This window comes from Zingiber officinale, chromosome 3B, assembly GCF_018446385.1.
Source record: "Zingiber officinale cultivar Zhangliang chromosome 3B, Zo_v1.1, whole genome shotgun sequence".
NCBI classification, from domain to species: Eukaryota; Viridiplantae; Streptophyta; class Magnoliopsida; order Zingiberales; family Zingiberaceae; genus Zingiber; species Zingiber officinale.
In genome coordinates, this window is record NC_055991.1 from 129,553,513 (window position 1) to 129,575,741 (window position 22,229).

The 22,229-nt window shown below is 32.8% G+C and overlaps 1 protein-coding gene across 1 annotated transcript; it reads left to right on the forward strand.

Moving 5' to 3' along the window:
• Positions 1 to 8,791: 8,791 nt before the first annotated feature.
• On the forward strand, positions 8,792 to 10,136 carry LOC121967717 (60S ribosomal protein L12-like). Its single transcript, XM_042518117.1, has one exon. It carries the CDS (start codon positions 9,485 to 9,487, stop codon positions 9,983 to 9,985), a length of 501 nt encoding a protein of 166 aa, XP_042374051.1. The 5' UTR covers positions 8,792 to 9,484; the 3' UTR covers positions 9,986 to 10,136.
• The last annotated feature ends 12,093 nt before the right edge of the window (positions 10,137 to 22,229 follow it).

A 22,229-nucleotide genomic window follows, 5' to 3' on the forward strand; every position in this document is an offset into this window, starting at 1 on the left:
CAATAAAGGGTCATACCACATTGGGTTTATTGCTGCTTTTATACAAACACTTATTTGGTATTTGAACTTTTAATCCCACACAATGTGGTTGTTTTAATGTATAAGGCTATGTTTGCTCGAAGGGAGTCTAATTGAATGGAAGGGAGGTGAAGGTCGGAATGGAAGGGGGAGGGGGAGGGAGAGGAAAGATGGGAGCAAAAACTTGTCTACTTGAGATATAGGAAAGAGAGGATGGAGCAGGATAGAAACGAAAACCAAATGGCAGATATATCCCTTACCCTTTTATTTAACCAAACACCTTGCTACTGCCACTCAACTCACAATCACTGGCACATCATTGGGCACCTAAGGAGTCAAGGGTCAGATCACTCTCATGGACGATCTTGAGGCTGTTCTAAAGGAGATCATGATGAAGATTAGCTTTGTGATTAAAAAGGAGAAGATGAGGACAATAATCACAACCCGGTAGAGCTCTAACCGGTATCCCACAATGGAATCAAAGAATTAACAACACCATATTAGTGAATTCAAGGAATTCCATGAACAATTTTTTGAGCAATAGAATGAGAAATCAGTGAGTTCTACCAAGCTGATCAGTGGTTTATGCTAAGTGCCTCAACCAGTATCTGTGGTTTATACTAAGTTAGCTGATGCCTCAACCATAAAAAATCTTAAACTAAATTCACTTATCTATATGACACAACTGAGGCCATGAGCAAATTCTAAAACCAGTTCTCTTTGGTAAAAGGCACACATATTTCTCCATTATTTTCTTTTATGTTCTCATAGACTATCGTTAACCTCAAGTTGGAACCTTTTTTCTTATCATAATTTCATTTTTTGTTATGTTAGGGCAATTATTTCATAAAAAAACGCTGTATTAATGTATTCTTAGTCACAAAGTTTACAGATTCATAACGACAGGAGTAAAGTTACTGGGAAGAGGAAAATGAATAACAATTACCAAAATTAAGGTGATGGATTACCAGTGAACTAATTACAGAAAGCCAGTATCATAATAGATTATGTTGTTCTTGTAAGGATAACTTAATTTTAGATATCTATATATCTACTATGTTGTAAGCTTATAGCAGAAAGACAATCAGCTGTAAATTTCTATGTTGTTGTATAGGCTTGGTCTTGTTAATGGACCATCTTAATATCAAATATAGGAAATTTTGTAATGTTTGCTTATTTTCCAAATTATTTACTTTTCTTTCCCAAAAAAAAATCCTTGTATGTGTAACTAATAATTTATATGATTAACAGCGTCTCATGGAAATTCTTACGTCACTGTTCATTAACTACGACACTTGTCTTTGCTTTGGTTTTTCAGGTTCTTGCTGATAAGTATTCGGGCTAGTCTCTTGAATGTGTCAATACCCTCAAATATCATTACGATATACTGCATTAAGAGTAGTTATTTTTTGAACATGATTTAGACACGAGAAATAATATTGTAAGCTCAATTTAAATGATATGAAGATGATAATCACTCAACCACATCATATTTGAGATCTTTAAGTTTCTCTCTTTTTGAGAATGTTAAAGTTTCAATTTTAATAATTACTAAGGTCCATGAGCCAATTTTATGTAAAATTGGTTGATGTTAATACACAATAGGTTGATGGATCAAAAGACCTAAAATTGACATAGGACCAGTTGTTGGTTGGTCCTAGAAAGATCGTACCGGTTCCATTGTACAAAAATTTTGTACAAGTGTTGAACCTTTCCTAACAACCTATTGTGTTCTTTAGAAATTAAATTTGGAATCGCAAACGGAACTTAACATTATTGATTTCAAATTTAACTTATCTGTTCTTAATGGTTTAGACTTAGATCGCAATCGGAACTTAACACTATTGATCCAAGTCCAACTCATATTACAAAATTGATTAAATATTTGTTTCTAAAATCGGCTCCCAGATCAAACATGGCGAGACACTTGACCTTTTTGGGTATGGGATCATCCATCACTATCTCGACAAAGCCTTTTATAGAAATTCAATATTTAATTTTCTAAAATAACATTAGGTTTAACCAAAAAGAACAATCGAATCACAAATTCAAAAAACAAAAAAAAAACACAACTTCGAATATCTAATACGAAAATCTAGAATCATATGCCTCTTGTGTTTGGAATTCATACAAAGAAAAACTAGTATGATGCGAAAAATAATTACTAGTTATACCTTTCTTTGTACGCAACGACCTCTTGATCTTCTACCGTATTCCTCTTCTTATCTCGGACGTTGTGTGAGCAACGATCTACCAAGATGAGAACCACCCAAGCTCCTTCTTCTCCAAGCTAGTTTCGACCACCACAAAAACTCCAAGAGATGTGACGTTCGGCCACCACCACCAAGCTCCAAGGAATGCAAGAAACAAAGTCTCCTTTCTCTCCTTCTTCTCCTAGCTAGAACCGGCCACCAAGGACTCCTCTTGTGTTGATGTCGTCGACCACAAAGGAGGAAGAGAAAAGGAGAAGAGCAAGAAGCAAGGGTCGGCCATCACCAAGGAAGAGAGGAAGGAAAATAGAATAGAGTTGTTAGCCATGAAGGCACCCCTACCCTCTCTTTTATAATCCTTGGTCTTGACAAATAAGGAAAATTTAAATAAAACCTTCCTTAATTTCTTTGCCATGAAAAGGAAAATTTAATTAATTAAAATCAAATTCCTTTTCTTAAATCATATGGTCGGCCACCTTAAAGCTCCAAACAAGGAAAGTTTTAACAACACAAGAATTAAAACTTCCTAATTTATTTCCGGAAATTTTAATAAAAATTTCTCTAATAATTTTTCCCTTCATGGTTGGTTATAAAAGGAAATTTTATAAATTAAAATCTTTCTTTTAAACATGTGGATGATTTCCAAAAAGGAAAGTTATCTTTAAAATTAAAATCTCCTTTCAATTTACAAATAAGGAAAAATATCAAATCTTTTCTTAATCCTTTGTAGAAACTTATAAAAGAAAATTTATAATTTTAAAACTCTCTTTTAAATCATGAACATGGTTACAAAAAAGGAAAGTTTTCTCAAAATTAAAATCTTCCTTTCAATCTACAAATAAGGAAATATATCATATCTTTTCTTAATCTTTTGTAGAAAGCTATAAAAAGGAAAGATTTAAATTTTAAACTCTCTTTTAAAACCATGGAATCCACATAAGAAAATTTTTAAAAATAAAATCCTTTTAATATGATGTGGCCGGCCACCTAAACTTGGACTCAAGCTAGGGCCAACCACCACTTGGTTCATCCAAGGATTAACTTGGCTGACCCCTTGCTTGGGCTCCAAGCAAGGCTTGGCCGGCCACCTTAGGATGAGTATAAAGGTGGGTATAGGTAGGTATAATACTTTATAAATAAGAGGCTACGATAGGGACCGAGAGGAGGAATTGGTTTTGGTCTTCCGATGAAATTAAGCTTCCCGTGTTCACCCCGAACACCCAACTTAATTTCATCAATAATAATTCATTCCACTAAAGAATTATTATTGAACTACCGCACCAATCCCAAATTAGGGTTTAGGGTTTATGGCTCCTTTTTATTATGAGTGTGTTAGTCTCCCTGTGTTTAAGATATCGAATGTCCACTAATTAAATGAGTCACTGACAACTCACTTAATTAATATCTCAATCCAAGAGCAGTACCACTCAACTTTATCGTCATGTCGGACTAAGTCCACCTGCAGGGTTTAACATGACAATCCTTATGAGCTCCCCTTGGGGACATTATCAACCTAGATTACTAGGACACAGTTTCCTTCTATAATCAACGACGCACACTATAAGTAATATCATTTCCCAACTTATCGGGCCTATTGATTTATCGAGCTAAATCTCACCCTTTGATAAGTCAAAGAAATGAATACTAAATATATGTGCTTGTTATTATATTAGGATTAAGAGCACACACTTCCATAATAACTAAGGTGTTGTTCTTTTATCAAATCAGTATAAAAAAAACTTACCTTAAATGGTTCTGCTCAGTACACTCAAAGTGTACTAGTGTAATTTATCAGTCAAGATAAACTAATACCTAATTACACTACGACTATTCCAATGGTTTGTTCCTTTCCATCTTAGTTGCGAGCTACCGTTTATAATTTATAAAGAACCGATAACATGATCTTCTGTGTGTGACACCACACACCATATTATCTACAATATAAATTAATTGAACAACTACACTTAGCATAAATGTAGATATTTTTTACCAATGTGATTCTTATTTCTAAGTAAATGTTTATACAAAAGCTAGGCTTTTAGTATACATTCCAACACCAGTTTCTTCCATATATTTGGGCTAGTCTCCTGAATGTATTCATGCCCTCAAATATCATTACGATATACCATATTGAGAGTAGTGATTTTTTAAACATGATTCAAGCATGAGAAATGATGTCGTAAACTCAATTTAAATGATATAAAGATGATAATTACATAACCACGCCATATTTGAGATCCTTAAGTCTCCCTCTTTATGAGGATATTAAATTTTAGAATTGCTAAGATTCATCGGCTGGTTTTGGGTAAAATTGACTGATGGATCAAATAACTTTTGATTGACATAAGACCAGTTCCTGTGTGTTCGAGTTGGTCTCCTAAATGTTTCTATGCCCTCAACATCATCATGACATACTGTATTGAGAGTAGTGATTTTTAGAACATTATTCGGGCATGAGAAATGATATCATAAGCTTAATTTAAATGATATGAAGATGATAATCACTTAACTACATCATATTTGAGATCCTTGAGCTTTCCTCTTTCTGAGGTTGTTAAATTTTATATTTTTATAATTGCTAAGCTCCATTAGTCGGTTTTGTACAAAATCGATTGATGGATCAAACGACCTTAGATTGACCTGAAACCATATCCTTTGTGTTCGGACGGATCTCCTGAATGTATCCATGCCCTCAAATATCATTGTGATACAATGTATTGAGAGCAATAAATTTTTGAACAAGATTCGGGCACAAGAAATGATGTCAGAAGCTCAATATGAATGATATACCGATGATGATCACTGAAGAACACTATATTCGAGATCCTTGGGGTGTCATCTTTCTGAAGATATGAAATTTTGATTTTTTTTTTTTTGAATTGCTAAGGTCTATCAGTTGGTTTTGGTTAAAATCGGCTGATGAACCAAATGATCTCGAATTGACATTGGCTAATATCCCATGTGTTCAAGCAAATGTCCTGAAGGTAACCTTGCCCTCAAATATCATTGTGATACAATGTATTGATAGCAGTAATTTTTTGAACATGATTCAGGCACGAGAAATGTTAGAAACTCACTGAATGATACGACGATGATAATCACTGGAAAAACACCATATTTAAGATGCTTGATCTACTCTCTTTCCTTGAGGTGCCATTATCCATTTTTCAAACATTTTGGTTGCATTCAAAACAGTCTTATTACACATACCAACCCACACAATTGATATCTCTATATAAAAGACATATGAATATAGAAACAAAACATAGACAACATAATCATGCCCTCAAACATCATTGGCTGATACCACATATGTGTCATTCATCAAATGATATTTTTTACATCTATAATTTTGTGTGTCAAATACATACAAAAATTGAACACTAACACAAAAGAACGTACTAATACATGTATTAACTTGTTGGAGGCAATCTAGATGATCTTTCTGAAGATATCATTTTACAACTGTACTCGTCTCATAAAATCTTAACATGAATTCAATTCTAACATAGATCAAGCTAAAAAAATTTCCTAATAAAGAATGAGATAATTTTTAACATATCGAATATCAATTTATAAAGATACACTACAATATTTCAACAATGACAATCATCCAATAAAATTACATATGTTATACTATAAAGAGCAAAAATTTACAATTATCATACTACAAAATTACAACAAGAATAATTTTAATCAGTTATCAAATCAAACAGGTTATTACAGGTATAATAGATCCACTCAATGCAGATGGAGAAACCCCAAATGACTTTGAAACCCCAAATGACTTTTGCTCTAAAGGTGATAACTCGATGGTTTTTGTCGATGTTAACGTAAATTTAAGAATTTCCTACAATATAACAATACAACAATCCAACTTTGTAGAATTCAATCACATAATATACCTTTGGTAAAACTAAGTTAAACTAAGTTGGTGAACTAAGCAAAACAACACGGTGGGCAGGGCCGGCCCAGGAGGAGGGCAGCACTGTGCGATGGCCTTGGGCCCATGATTTGAGAGGGCCCAATTTTTTTTTTTAGTATTATGTATTATAGGTATGTAATTGGGGCCTTGAATAGTTGAACCCAAATTCATATTTCAGAATTTTTTGATATTGTCTTTTACTTTTATCTTTTTAAGTATGTAATTAGGGTCTTGAGTAGTTGGGATCCAAATTTATTTTGGATCTTTTTTTTCGACCTCGGATCTCCTCTGTAGAAGGACCAGAGCTGATGGTGGGATCCATACACATATAAGGGGTAAATTAAAATATATATATATATATAATTAAAAATTAGAAGCTAAAAAGTTAGTATAGAAGGTACAAACTTTCAAATGTTAATATATTAGATATTACATCAACAAACAATAACCACCATTCTCTTTACAATCATTGTAATAATAATCCATTCAATACAATATAAAATAAATAAAACCATCACAGAATTGACAAGCATTGTTCCTATTGTTGTCAAATTATCAACTTTATGACCAAAAATCTGAACATGTACAATCCAAATTGAGACAAATTTAGTTTTCAAATATGGTTTATAGGTCATGACTTGCTAAAAGTTTCCTTTTTTTGAAAGAACTGTATTCTAAATCAAAGCAAATAAACTAAGAACCACCATATGTTTTGGATAAGATAGGACGATCCTTGTTATCATATGCTCATTATAAGGGCTACAATGATAATTGCATTCAAGACATTGTGATTGCACATTAGGATGAGTATTCGGCTAAAATCGAATCGAATCAACAAATTTTTTTAATCAAACCAAACCAAACCGACTTTTGATAATAATAAAAAAAAAAAATCGAACTGAATTTTCAATAAAATCGAACAAATCATTTTTTTAAAAATTTGATTTGGCTTAATAAAAATTTGGTTCAGTTTAAAAATGTAGGGTCTAAAAATTTGATTCGATTTAAAATTTTGGTCTATTTTATTTAACCAAATAAGAAATTTTAAAACTCAATCCAAACTAAATTAACCAATTTTTTTGGGAAAAAAACTGAATTTTTGAATAAATCGAACCAAAATTTTAAATTCTATCGGTTTGATTATTCGGTTTAACCGAACTTTTGCACACATACAATTTATGACATCAAAATTCAATTGTTGTTAGTCCCCTGGCGGCCGACTAGAAGGGGTGAATAACCCTGCATAAAAATAAAAGAAACAAAAATTCTTCACGAAATTTACAGCTTTATTAAACTAACACTTGTATAAAAAGTAATTAGCAAACTGATTAGAAAGAAAGAAGAGGCACAGAGAGGTTACTTGGTTTGCAGATGATTGCTAATCCAAGGCAGTTAAAACTCACTATCAAAGTCTCCTTCAAGTGGAGAAGTCTCTTACAACATTGACAGCTCACACAGTAGTAAAACAAACAAAGGAATTAATTACAAGTGATTGTTCTAAGCTACTGGGATTAGAGTTGTATTTATAGCCCTGATCGGGGTGTCTGGAAGAGCTCCAGCCTCCAGGCGTCTGGAGGAGGATAAAATTTTATCCCTGTTGCAATGGATCGCACCACATCACGTTTCTATAAAGTTTCTAGTCCGGGGGCTCGGACTAGGTTGGCACAACCCCCCTTGAGCGAGGCGCCCAGGTGATCCGGGCGCCCAGATCCAAAAGTCTGGGTCTTCCGCTCCGGTTCTACTCACTTAGGTGTAGTTCTTCCGCTCCTACTCCGCTTGCTTGGGTAATTTTAGCCATCAGAATAGGGCTCACCCGAAACTATTTTTCGGCCTTCTTGAGCAACCTTCCGCTTCGACTTCTCGTCTCTTGGAAACGCTGCGCACCTCCTTCTCGTCCGCTAGCGTACTCTTTTGCAGCACCTCGTTTTTTGGACGCATCGAGCCCATCAACTCTCTCCTGTGCCATCATTCTCGCTAGTTAGGTCTTTCACTCGACTTCCTGTGCTCCTAAGTTCCTGCACACTTAGACACAAGGGTGAAAACATAACATGACCTAACTTGATTTGGTTGATCACAACAAAACTACCATGAGGTACTTACAATTGTTTCATGCTTGGCTCCTAATTAGCACAAACAACGTTTAACCTTTTTCTTAAAGTGTCTTTGAGAAATATGTTGGGAGTTTAGTGGATTAAATTATATTATAAAGCTTTTAAGTATGGATTAAAACATGTTCACAAAGGGAAAAGACTTCATGAAATGATGTATCATTCTTCTAAGCATAGTATAGTGCATTATGAGACTACCAAATTTTCATGACAACTAAGAAATTAGTTAGGGTTCCATTTATCATGTCCTACTAATTTTAACATAGAACCTTTGGACATCAAATATTGAACCTATGAGCCATAAAATTACAACCAGATGCAACGTACAGGTAATTAAGAAATGAAACTGCTTTAAACCTTGAAAGATTTCATTCTAAACCTTAAGACAAAAGTCAAATTTTAGCCATCGATAAAGAAGCCGAACAAGGAGAATAAAGAAAGTAGAACATGGGGAGCAAAATAAAGAGTGCCACCTGCTGGCACCACTTGACGAGCACGTGGATACACAGAATCCACTATTGTGTCTTCACGATGAACTTAAGAATGTCGATCTTCTTCTTCGAATTGATGGCTGGTCCTCTGACTGTCAGTACCTATCCACCGAGGGCGACGTAGGAGGCATTTGTAGCACTCTGCACGAGGGTAGAAAACTCCACGGTCTACTACCCAAACATTGCTGCCATCGCCCTCCCTACACTGCCGCCGTCTGTCTCACAACCTACTCCAGGGGCAGGAGGCAGCACTAGGGTTTCGATCGCGCCCCTCAAATCCTGTCGATTTGATTCAGTCGTCGGTCCTGAAAGCCCCAACCTCGGTGGCCTCCGCTAATTCTGCAAATCTCAAATCAAAGCTCGTTGGAGGACCGAGGAAGTCGACCAAAGCGAAGAAATCACAAGCGAAAAGGTGAGGAAGATGAGGGACAGAACAATCGCGAAAGACAGGAAAAAGATAAGTAGTTTTAATTCATGGGGAAAATGTAAGAGTCACATACTTAATTTGATAATTATCAAAGTTGATTTGGATAATTGGCAAACTTATTTACATGATTCGATAATTGGGCCGGTAATACTGCAAGTGTTGACATCAATCTGACGTCTGAACCGGATTGAAAACATGAACCGGCAAGGGTGACGCTTCAAATACTCGCCCTTGCGGCGATTCGACTTCCAAAACCCTAGCACTAATTCCCACTTCATCCGCCTCGGTCCGCTGCCGCCGTCGCGATGCCGCCCAAACTCGATCCGACCCAGGTCGTCGACGTCTTCGTGCGCGTCACCGGTGGTGAGGTCGGTGCAGCCAGCTCTCTTGCGCCAAAGATCGGCCCTTTGGGTCTCTCCCCGAAGAAGGTCGGAGAGGACATCGCCAAGGAGACGGCCAAAGACTGGAAGGGCCTTCGAGTCACCGTCAAGCTCACTGTCCAGAACCGCCAGGCCAAGGTCTCCGTCGTTCCCTCCGCCGCCGCCCTCGTCATCAAGGCCCTCAAGGAACCCGAGCGAGACCGCAAGAAGACCAAGAACATCAAGCACAACGGAAACATCTCTTTGGACGATGTCATTGAGATCGCAAGGGTGATGCGCTCCAGATCCATGGCAAAGGACCTCTCCGGCACTATCAAAGAGATTCTCGGAACTTGCGTCTCCGTAGGCTGCACGGTTGACGGCAAGGATCCCAAGGACCTTCAGCAGGAGATATCGGATGGTGAGGCAGAGGTTCCTCTTGAGTGATTTTAGCTTAATTTTGCGCTTAGATCATTTTGCTTTAAATTACTTACTTTGCTCTTTATCTAAGGTAGTTTTGTTGGATTTGATCTTAGTTACATTTGAAATCAAAACTTTTATTCATCAGCAAAAAATAATGTGCTTCATTTTTGTAGTTTCTATTTATGTTTGAAGGTGCACTTAAAAATGTCTTGTCTTTGATCTGCTTTTGTTGAAGATATGCTATTGCGTCCCTGCTTTTCTAAATGAACCAATGTCTTTGTGCTTCATTTGATGGAATATTTCTGTCACTCTAAATATTATATAGTAAGTTTAAAGGCCTTTCGTTTTGATGGCTTGAGATTTTAGCGTGGTTCCCATTCATATTTTTTGATTAATGATAGTGTTAGACTAAGGTTGTCCGATCATGCATGTTGTGTATACTTGATAGCTCTAGTTCTTAGTTTTTATTAATTTATGAACTGTTTCTACTTCTTTTAATGAGTTATGTTAGAGAAGGATGAAGTGAATTGATCACTGCTAGTTCTATTACTCCCAATGATGAAAGTTGCCCGAAGTACCAAACACCCTTTTTTTCAACACTCACTTGATTCATTGATGATGCCCTGAATCTGCACCAACATATCTTTTCAACCTTTTGCTTCAGCTTGCAACAAATTCATACAATCTACAGAAATTTGAGCTCATAATTTTTTTTTCTTTTGTCAAGCACCCCATTTTACAAGAAATGCCGCCCTTGCTTCAATTCTGTCGTGTGGGGAAATTTTATTTCTCAAGTAATTAGGTTCTATCAGTTCCATTCATCACTTATTTTTTGTTGGTATGACTCCGCTGTACCACTTACCCTTGGGCATACATTATTTCTTTCAACATATCTGGTGCCCTCCTCCTACATCCTGTTGTTTCTCAATCAGGGTTTTTATTTTTATTTCACTGATGTAAATTTGATTTTTGTGGGTCGGTTCTTTGCTTGGTGTATACTAGCTAGCCTCAATCCATGGTGCGTATGAGAGGGAGTTCAGTTCAGAAGGATCTTCAGACAACTGCAACCACACCTTAAAGCCTAAACACTAACTGCCACTCCATTTAGGGTGTCCTCGGGGAATCTTAGAAAACCTGTGCAGTCGTTAGGAAGGGTGATCCCATGGAGTCTGCTTTGTTGGTAAGTGTAGCATAGCATCTCCTCAATGAGTCTTGGAAATTTTCTGCAGTCTATGGAGGCTTGAGGAGCTTAGCACTGGTAATTACCACTATTGTTGCCATTGCTCGCAACCAGCTAGTATGGGATTCACTGCTGCAGTGGTAAAGTGTCTTCTCTGCCTCCATTACGAACGTCTTTATGGTTGAGCCCCATCGTAATGTTGGAGTCGCCTAGTGGAAGGAGTTCACAAATGAAGATGTCACCGAGTAAGTGAAAGAGAACTTGAAAAGGGCTTAGTCCTCATCCACTTGTCCTCTCCATCCTATTTAGGAAGCTCTTTATGGTATGTTTTTTTTTGCCCTAGGCTATGGTGCAGCGGTTAGGGTGCTAAGTTGTCTCTAAGCATTCATTGTTTAATTCTCAGTTACGGTGTATTTGTAGAGATTTTTTCTTTAAATGAAACTTGTCACTAAGGGATGTTTGGTTTTTGGGTCGTCCACTGCTAATGCTTCCTGATTTATCCTAGTAGTCAGTGAAAAATTTTCATAGGTCCGAGCCCGTTACCTTAGGCTCGACATTACTTAGCTTGATTAATCATCATTTTGAGGGCATATTTGTAGGGATTTTTTCTCCAAATGAGACTTGCAACTAAGGGATATTGGACTTCTAGACTACTTGCCACAAATGCTTTTCGATTTATTATGATGATTGGTGTGAAACTTCCGTGGAATCGTGTTGGTCACTTTATGTTCAATGTTATCTAGCTTGGGTAATCATTTTTTTCCAAATAACCGTTCGTTGCAAGTGTTTCTCAATTTATTCTAGTAGTCGGTGGAAAATTTGTGGGGTTGGACTAATCACCCTAAGCTCGATGTTATCTAATTTGGTTAATTATTTTTTTTTTAAATGAGATTTGCAATTTAGGGATACTAAGTTTTTAGGTTATCCGTCATAAGTATTTTTTGATTTATCTTGATGATCGATAAAAAAATCTTTGATTTATCTTGATATCGATCAATCACTCCATATTCATGTTATTCAGCTTGATTATTTCTCGTTTTTTTAATGGTAAATTTTCGTGATTGAGTATCACTGGTGATACTATGTTTCAATGTAATGTAAATTACTTTTCCCCCCTCCCTGACACGTGCACCTCCCCTCTCTCTCCCCCCTTTAAATGTCTGTTCTGCCCCTTTATCTTTTTTTATTTTTTTTTAGTTTTATTTTTTAATTTATTAATTTTTTCATTCATACTTATATATTTTTAAATTTTTATTTAATTTTAATTTTTTAATCAATTTTATTTATTATTTTTCGTTAATACTTATATATATTTATTAATTTAATTTAATTTATTTTTTAATTAATTTTGTTTATTATTTTTCATTAATACTTATATTTTTTAAATTTTATTTAAATTTTATTTTTAATTAATTTTATTTATTATTTTTTTAATATTTATTTAGTTTTATTTCTTTAATCAATTTTGTTTATTATTATTGTTATCAAATTTTTTATTTTTTTTTATTTTATATAATTTTTAAATTACTCATTTCCTGTAAATTACCTTCCTAATTTGACACTTAAATTATCCTCATCCAACTATTGACACATGTTATAATCTTCTCTCCCTTTAAATCATCTCTCCCTTCACACATGTCAGAATCTCTCACCCTCTTTAAATTATCTATCCTCCAACCATTGACATGTGTTATGTGTCAAATAGTTGGATGAGGGATAATTTAAGTGTCAAATTAGGAAGGTAATTTACAGGAATGGAGTAATTTAAAAATTATATAAAATAAAAAAATTTAAAAAATTTGATAATAATAATAAACAAAATTGATTAAAGAAATAAAACTAAATAAATATTAAAATAATAATAAATAAAATTAATTAAAAATGAAACTTAAATAAAATTTAAAAAATATAAGTATTAATGAAAAATAATAAACAAAATTAATTAAAAAATAAAACTAAATAAATTAATTAATTAAATTAATTAAAAAATAAAAACTAAATAAAATTTATATAAAATTGAAAAAATAAGTATAGATAAAAAATAATAAATTAAATTAATTAAAAAATAAAATTTAAAATATACTGAGAGTTATTTTTAAACAAAATTAATTAAAAAATTAAAACTAAATAAAAATTAAATGAAATTAAAAAAAAAAAAAAAAAAGGAGGAGGCTACATGCGTCCTTTGACAGGGAGAGAGGGGAGAAGAAGAGGGGTGTGTGTCAGATCGGGAGGGGGAAAAGCAGCTCTCATGTTCAATACATAGTTACTAGAATCCTAAATGGTTGCTCCTGTCACCTTGTCTGTACTTGTACGCTGCTGTCACCCTATCTGTACATGTACATTGCGCTCTTGTCACCCTTCATGTTGTCCACTGTCATCCGGATATCCATCATCGGTCATTACTCCAATGAATTCTGTATCACCAGTGATCATCCCCGGAAGATTGTGTCCACCTACAAAGCTTCGACGAGTGCACAAAATTTTTTCAGATGGGTGAAGTGTAACAACAAAAGGAACACTTTATTATTACGCTTAGCAAATCGAGGAAAAAAAATAATTAATCAGGTTAGATAATATAGAGTCTGGGATGATTGACTTGATTTTATGAAAATTCAATATTTTTTAATTACGACGTGACTCATTTGGAGGAAATTTTTTTATAAATTCGATGCTACCCAATCTGATTAATTAATTTTTTTTTCATTGTTGGGAGCCTTGGACAAAAGGAACAAGGCCCCTTTAGTGGAGACATCCCCGGAAGAAAGCCTACCCACTGCCAAGGAGAAGACCTTTGTTGGCCAGCGGGAGTGAAGGAGATACGGGTGGCCCTTGATGGCATAGGGAGTGATAAAGCATTGGATTTGGATGGTTATAGGGCAAAAATCTTCAAATCATCATGGGATACCATAGGGCTAGATTTTATTGCTACAGTAAAAGAATTTTTTCCAGTTGTGTGAGTTGCTAAAACAATGGAACTATTCAGTGATTTCTTTAATACCAAAGTCGGGCCATGCTTCGGGAGTAATATATTCTACAAGGTAATAGCCAAGGTATTGGCTACTGGCTAGGTGACTAGCTATGGTATTGGGGTATCTATTTGATTTGGCATAGGCTGCTTTCGGGCAAGGATGGTTTATTAGGGATAAAATCACTTTAACCCAAGAATTACTTTGAAAGTATGCATGCAAAAGAGTATCATCAAGATGTATGATTAATGTGGATCTAATGAAATGATTAATCAGATTAAGTAATGTCGAGTCTGGGGTGATCGGACCGGTCCCACGGAAGTTTTCCACCGGCTACCAGGGTAAATCGGGAAGCGCTCGCAGGGGACAGCCCAGGAGCCTAGCATTCTTTAGTTGCGTGCCCCATTTGGAGAAAAAATTCATGCAAATTCGCCATAGCTGGGGCTCGGACTGCGGTGCCTGGATGACAACCTGAATGCCCTATCGCTGCACCGTAACCCTGGGGGCAAGGTGGATCTAAAGAAGACCTTTGATATGGTGGACTAAATTTCCTTATGGTGGCTCTTGTTGGTTTTCGTTTTTCTCAAAAATATTGAATATGGATTAGGGAGTGTGTCATCACAGAATCCTATTCTATATCTCTAAATGGTGGCATCCATGATTTTTTTCAGTGATTTACGTGACCTAAGGTACGGAGATCTTCTATCCTCCATACTCTTCGATTTGTGTATTGAGGTTCTTTCGAGAAGACTACGAGAAGCTTCATCATTATCATATTAACACTACCATCCTATGTGCAAAGAGGATGCACTTACACGTCTTGCTAAGTCGACGACTTGATGCTATTTGCTCAAGCAGATGAATCCTTAATTAGAGAATTAGTGGATTGCTTGGAAAGTTTCAAGAATATGGCAAGCTTGAGGGCAAATCCATTGAAGTCTCACATGTACATGGCCGGTATTGATAGTAGAATGAAGGACTGATTGCTCCAAGTTATTAGGTTTCAAGAAGGATCTTTTTCATTTTGATACTTGGGTATCACCATAGTGTCAAAAATGCAAGGCGCAAAAAGTGCTCAAGGGTCTTGGGGCATAAAGTGCAAAGCGCAAGGCGAAGCGTGAGTTTTACGAAAACAGCATAATAAACAACAATCAAGTCTTATCTCATTAGGTGAGGTCGACTATATGAATTCTTTTATGTCATTGAGTTCTATCTCCAACTATACCATCATTTATATTTAAATAAAATTTATCTTGATTTATCGTGGCTAATTAAGTCTTGTTTTGTCTTTCTCTTTCTCGTTTGATATACGTGTTTATCATAGTTTCACATCGCTTAACTAGAGTATTTATTGGTCGTCTAAGTACATGTTCGTACTAACTAAAACGTCTCTTGGAGTTTTCCCTCAATAGATGTAACTCTGATTTTTTTCTCTAATGTTCTTATTTCTTATTTTGTTCATTCTCGTATATCCATACATCCACCTTAACATCCTCATCTTTGTAATTTTCATCTTCTACTTGTGTGCTCGAGTCATAGTTCAACATTCATTCAGCTCCATATAACATAGCAAGTCTAACTGTGATTTTGTAAAATTTTCCTGAAGTTTTAGAGGTACTTTACAGTCGTATAAATCATCTGACGTTTTCCTCCATTTCAACTATCTTGCTTGTAGTTTATGTAAGATATCTCTCTCAATCTCTCTATTATTTTGTAAAAATAATCCTAAATATCTAAACCTCTCGGTTCCGGGCAATTCGTCATCTTTTATCTTAACAGTTATCTCATTATATTTAATATTGCTAAACTAAAATTTCATATATTCTATCTTTATTCTACTAAGTCTAAAATCTTTCCCTTCTAGTGTTTCCCGCTAAGTTTCTAGTTTAGTATTTATTTCTTCACGTATTTCATCTACCAAAATAATATCATATGTAAATATGTAACACGGTACTGTGTCTTGAATATGTGCAATGAATTCGTCCATAATTAGTGTCAAAAGATAGGACTTTGGAACTAATCCTTGATGCAATCCTTTTTTTTTATTGGAAATGCTTCAGTTATTTTGTCTGAAGTCTTTACTCTAGTCGTTAGATCATCGTACATATCCTTAATTAGTTTAATATATGTTACGCTAACACCTCTCTTTTCTAGAATTCTCCATATAATTTCTTTTAGAATTCTATCATAAGTTTTTTCTAAGTCAATAAATATCATATATCGATTCCTTTTTTGCTCCCGATATTTTTCAATTAATTGTCTAAAAAAATGTATAGCTTCTATTGTTGACCTTCCAAGCATGAACCTAAATTGATTTTCGGTCACTGTGGTCACCTTCCTTAATTTTTTTTATTATTTTTTTCTAAAGTTTCAGGGTATGACTCATTAGTTTAATACTCTTATAGTTTGCATAATTTTGTATGTCTTCCTTGTTATTATATAAAGGAACTAAAGTATTTATCCTCTATTGATCATATATTTTTTTCATTTTCAATATCATGTTAAATAATTTTGTAAACTATTCAATGTCTTGTTTTCTTAGACATTTCTATATCTCTATCGAAATATCATCTGGTCCAACAGTTTTTTCATTATGTATCTCATTTAAAGCTTGTTCTACTTCTGAAATTTGAACTCCACGATAAAAATTTAAATTTCTATACTCATTTGACCTACTTAAATAACTTAATGTTAAGTTGATCTTCTAAACATTTATTAAAAAGTTCATGAAAATACCTCTTCCATCGCTCTTTTATTTTTCCCTCGTTTACTTGTATTATAGTACATTCATCTTTAATATATTTTATTTGGATAAGATTTATTGTCTTTCTTTCTCTCACTTTAGCTATTATATAAATATCTCTTTCTCCTTTTTATCCAATTTTTGATATAATTATTCAAAAGTTTCATTCTTTGTTTCATTACTACTCTCTTAGTTTTTTCTTGGCTATCATATATTTTTTTTATTTTCTTCGTTTTTACAAATATATAATTATTTATAAGATATTCGTTTTTTCTTCACTTTCTCTTGTATTTTCTTATTTTACCACCAAGATTCTTTATTTAATGGTGCATATCTCTTTGACTCATCGAGTATATTTTTAGCTATTATTTTTAACTTTGATATTATTTTATTTTATATTTTATTTGAATTACTATATATTTTACCTAATATTTGTACTCTTACCTTCTGCTTGAATATATTTGTTTTCCATCGTTTAACTTTCACCACTTAATTTTATGAGTTGTATATATTTTCTTTTTATTGATATTATACTTGAGGCGTATATCCAACAATACTAACATAGGTTGGATAATTAAACTTTCTCCAGGGATGACCTTGTAATATTTATAATTCTTTCTATCTTTCTTTCTAATTATAAAAAAGTCAATTTATAATTTATTATTTCTACTGTTGAGCATAACTAAGTATTCTTCTCTTTTCTTAAAAAATGTATTAGCTAATATAAGGTTATATGCTATCACAAAATCTAATATAATTTTCCTTTTCTCATTTCTTGTTCTAAATCGATAACCCCCATGTGCTCTCTCATATTTTTTATTTTTCACTCCGACATGTCCATTTAGATCACATCCTATTAAAATCATTTCATTTGAGGAATGTTTTGTAATATTTCATTCAAGTCGTCCCAAAACCTCGATTTGATAGTTTCATCTAATCCTACTTGCGATACATATACGTTAATTATGTTCATAGTTTCTTTCGTCACTATTATCTTCAGGATTATAATTCTATCTCCTTTTCTAACTATTCTTACAATCTCATTTTTTAACGAACTATCTATAACAATACCCACTTCATTTCTTGCTTTATTCTTTTCTATGTACCATAACTTAAAACTTGAGTTCTCTATTAATTTTGCCTTCTCGTCTACCCATTTTATCTCTAGTATATACAAAATATTAATTTTCTCCTAATCATCATATCTTCTACTTCAATTGATTTACTAGTAAGGGTTTTTATGTTCCATGTTCCAAATATTAGATTATTAGTTTTCCTATTATATTTGTTCTTATCCAACCTATAGTGTGAGATTTTTTGCCTATTTAATACTACATTTAAGTTCTCATGGAGATGTAACGATCCTTGTCGATACATTACAGTTAGACCCTGCAACACGAACTCTTGCATATTTAGCACTACACCCGAGTTCTAGAGATATAGCGGTCCTTGTCGAGACATTTCCGTCGGATCTTGCAACGCGTTCCTTCCGAGGAATAATCTAACATTAGCACAATAGTTCACTGAATTCATTCATTAAATATTTGTCATAGTTTTAACGCTGGCTGACAACTTAACGCAATCCCCCTCCTCTATCTAGGCTTGAGACCAACTATGACTAGGTCGTCACTGGCGGAGTTGAAAAAAAAAACGTGATAAACATAAAATTATTATATCTATTAAAAGTCTTTGAAAATGTTTTTAAAAATCTAAATAACCATAAACAAAATATTCTTTGATAAAACTGTAGATTATTTAAAAATTTAAAAATAAATCAAAAGTCTTTGAAAATTTGATAGATGAAATATCAAATATCAAAATGATCATCTTCTTTATTTTCATTGTCTAAATCTACATCATCAGTTCCATCGCTTGATTTGTATCTATGAGTATCTTCTTTTTCAGTTTCATCATTAAGGTTAATCTCTTCTTCATCTACAATAATAGTTTTAGTTAAAAATTACTTTCTTTTGGCTGAAGCAGATGATGATGCTCCTTTTGAAGAAGACGTGTTTCGAGATCGAAAGTCATATGCACTTTCACTTATTCTAGATGCTCGTGCTACATCATTTCAACGTAAATCTTCATCTTCATAGACAAAATCATTATCATTATCTTTATCACTATCATCCAATTTTACCAATAACTATTCATTATTATCATTTATCTCTGACAAAGTAATAGGATCAATCTTATCTCGTATGTTATATCTTCGCTTTAAAGTTCTGTTGTACTTGATATTTACTAAATCATTCCATCATTCTTGAGATAACCTATTTTTTTATTAGAATTATCTCAAAAAAATAAATAAAAGGTTAAATCCATAATATAAATTTTAATATGTATTAAAAAAACTTCAACTTATATGTTCAAAAACACTCCAATTACGTTCACAGCATGTAGAAGAGCATGTGTGGTTTAAAATCTTCATTGCAAATATTTTTAATTCAGACGTTAATGTACCATAAGAAGACTACCAAACAGCTTGAAATATAAAAATATATAAATTAACTTAGTGATCACAATATATTATTTATAAATTTACCTAGTCATCTTGAAATTCTTTATTGAATAGCCATTGACAAATCAAAAAGTTCTACTTTCTTGTATTTTTTCAATTAATTTGTAATCTTATCTTTTAAATTCTCACCTCTCACCAATCTAGATATATATTTGTACAAACCCTTCATCACTTCTGTATCATTTTCTATGTTAGGGTTTAGTAAAAACACTCTGGATTCAAGAAATATCCGGCTGCGTGCAAAGGTCAATGGACTTGAATGTTCCATCTTTCATCAATATATTCAAAAATGGTACGATATTTCTCTTCATTATTGTTAAATGACGCAGCCATAGCTTATTTGGCTTTGCCCATTGACTTATAAATATAACCCATAGGAGACTTTTTTTTATCGTCTACCAGTCGTAATATTTTCACTAATGGACTGCCAACTTTTAATACAAAAATCATATTTTTCTAAAAAAAAAATACATCAATATAACTTCGACTACACGTTTTCGAACTACTTCTTTAGAAAATTGACTATTGCCCACTTTTCAGATGTAAATATCTTTCTTAGATTTGTTGGTTGTACATGAAATCACTTTAAAGTCAAAAAAGTAGTTGCAAAATGTGTCTTTGTGGTTCTTATCATGTCTCTCTGACTAGTAAACTCTTTAATCATGTTCAATACTTATGGTCTGTTATAAATATAATCATTCACCATCAATATCCGTTCATGCAATTTTCAGAGATGAGGAATTTTGAATATATCATCGAGCAACAAATCTAAACAATGAACTGCATAGGGCGCCCAGTATAAGTGTGAAAATTGGTTTTACAAAAGATGACCTGAACAAAATAAATTTAGTAAAAAATTTAAAAATATGATCCAATTATTAATTGAAAGTAACCAAAATTTAAAATATTAATTATATTGACATTGCAACTTGCACTATCTGTTACAATCTGAACCATATTTTGCTCTCCAATACGATACACAAATTTAGAAAGTAATTTAAACATCTTGTTAGCTGTGTGCTAATAGTCTAAAGCATCAACTGATTCAACAAATACGCTTCATTAGGGACCATTCATCAAAAAATTTATAAGAGTCCTACCCTTTTTATCCGTCCATCCATCTGCCATGATTATGCATCCAAACTTAGCATAATACTTCATGAGATTTGAGAAGCGAGTTTGTATTTGCCAACTCCTTCAAATACTTAACTCTCACTTCATGATATGATGGAGGTTTCATCTCCAATTTAAATTGTCCAATAGCTTTAATACAAGTCTAAAAAATAATCATATTTAACAACATTAAAAGGAATTCTAGCATCATATATTCATTTTACAAAGTTCTCAACTGTAATATCTCTTAACTTTTTTTTATTTTCATCAAATTATTCTTTGTTTTTTGCACATCTTTATTTGATAATTTCATCAACATCTTTCATAAACTAAAATTTAATAGGTTCAGTTTGTTTACACTTTTTACCTTAGGATTAGGATGAATGCTTGGATTAGATATTGATTGTTTCTCTTTCACTTTAGTTTGTTAATCATCTTCATATTCTTCCAAATTTTTCAAATCATCAATATATGTAGAATGAGGAATTTCATTCATTTGATTCTTCAAATTATTCTTTTTTTTTTTTGCATGAACTCTCTAATTTCTTCTTTTACATGTTTGGGATATTTCGGATAAGTTTTCACATTTTATTGCCTCCAATTAAATGTAGCTCATGTCAATAAATTTCGTCATTTGTTATTTTACCATAAAAACTACAACTGATAATATTTAGATTTTTAGCATCTGAATATATTACATAATTCTAAGTAACATCCTTTTGAATCGATGAAATTACTGTATTTAATATGATTAAGAACCAAGACTATTAAAATCAATAATAATCAATTAATAAAAAAAATATAAAATAGGGAAAAAATAATTATAGAATATAAATCTAATGTATAGGAATTAATAAAATTTATTAGATTTTTGTTTTTAATATTTTTTTATATATTTAGATCTCATTTACTAATTTATATGAATTAATAAAATTTATTAGAATTTTTTATTTTAAATATATTTTATATATTTAAATTTGGTTTACTGATTTATATAAATTAATAAAATTTATTATATTTTTAAATTTAAAATATATTTTTTATATATTCTAATTAATAAAATCTATTAGATTTTTTATTTTAAATATATTTTTTATGTATTTAAATTTTAAATCTATTTACTAATTTATTTGAATTAATAAAAAATATTATTTTTTAATTTAAATATATTTTTAATATATTTAAATCTGGTTAATTTAATTAATATTTTTTTATATTTAAACATATTTTTTATAAATTTTAATCTGTTTTATATTAATTAATAAAATTATTAGATTTATTAAAAAAATTATTTTAAATGTACTTTTATATATTTTATTTGGATAGTTTAATTAGACTTTATAAAAATCAATTCGAAATATCCCATTTAAGTTAAGAGGGGTTAGATTTAATTAAATTAAAAAAAAATGTATACTTGGATCATGAACACAATCAAAACTATGATGCCTCGACGACACTAAAGGTGTCGCAGATATTTCCGGTGCCACCGGAGGCATTCGAGACACTGCCGGCATTGCTGGATGGATCCGATAACCCTTCTTGCGCCACCGGAGGCGTCCCGCGACACTTCTAGCGGAGCTGGAAGCGTTCCGCAATGCATCTTACAGAGCACTTACAGGCGATCGGAGAAACACGATGACGAGAGCCAAACGAAGAGGCAGCGGTGCTTTGTTTGAAGCATACAAAAATTAATGAGGTTTAGAGTTTTAAACTTATAAAAAAAAAACAAAAATAAACGAACG

What these genes read in the sequence shown, in the direction of transcription:
- LOC121967717 (XM_042518117.1), top strand. Translation starts at nt 9,485, where the DNA reads ATGCCGCCCAAACTCGATCCGACCCAGGTCGTCGACGTCTTCGTGCGC.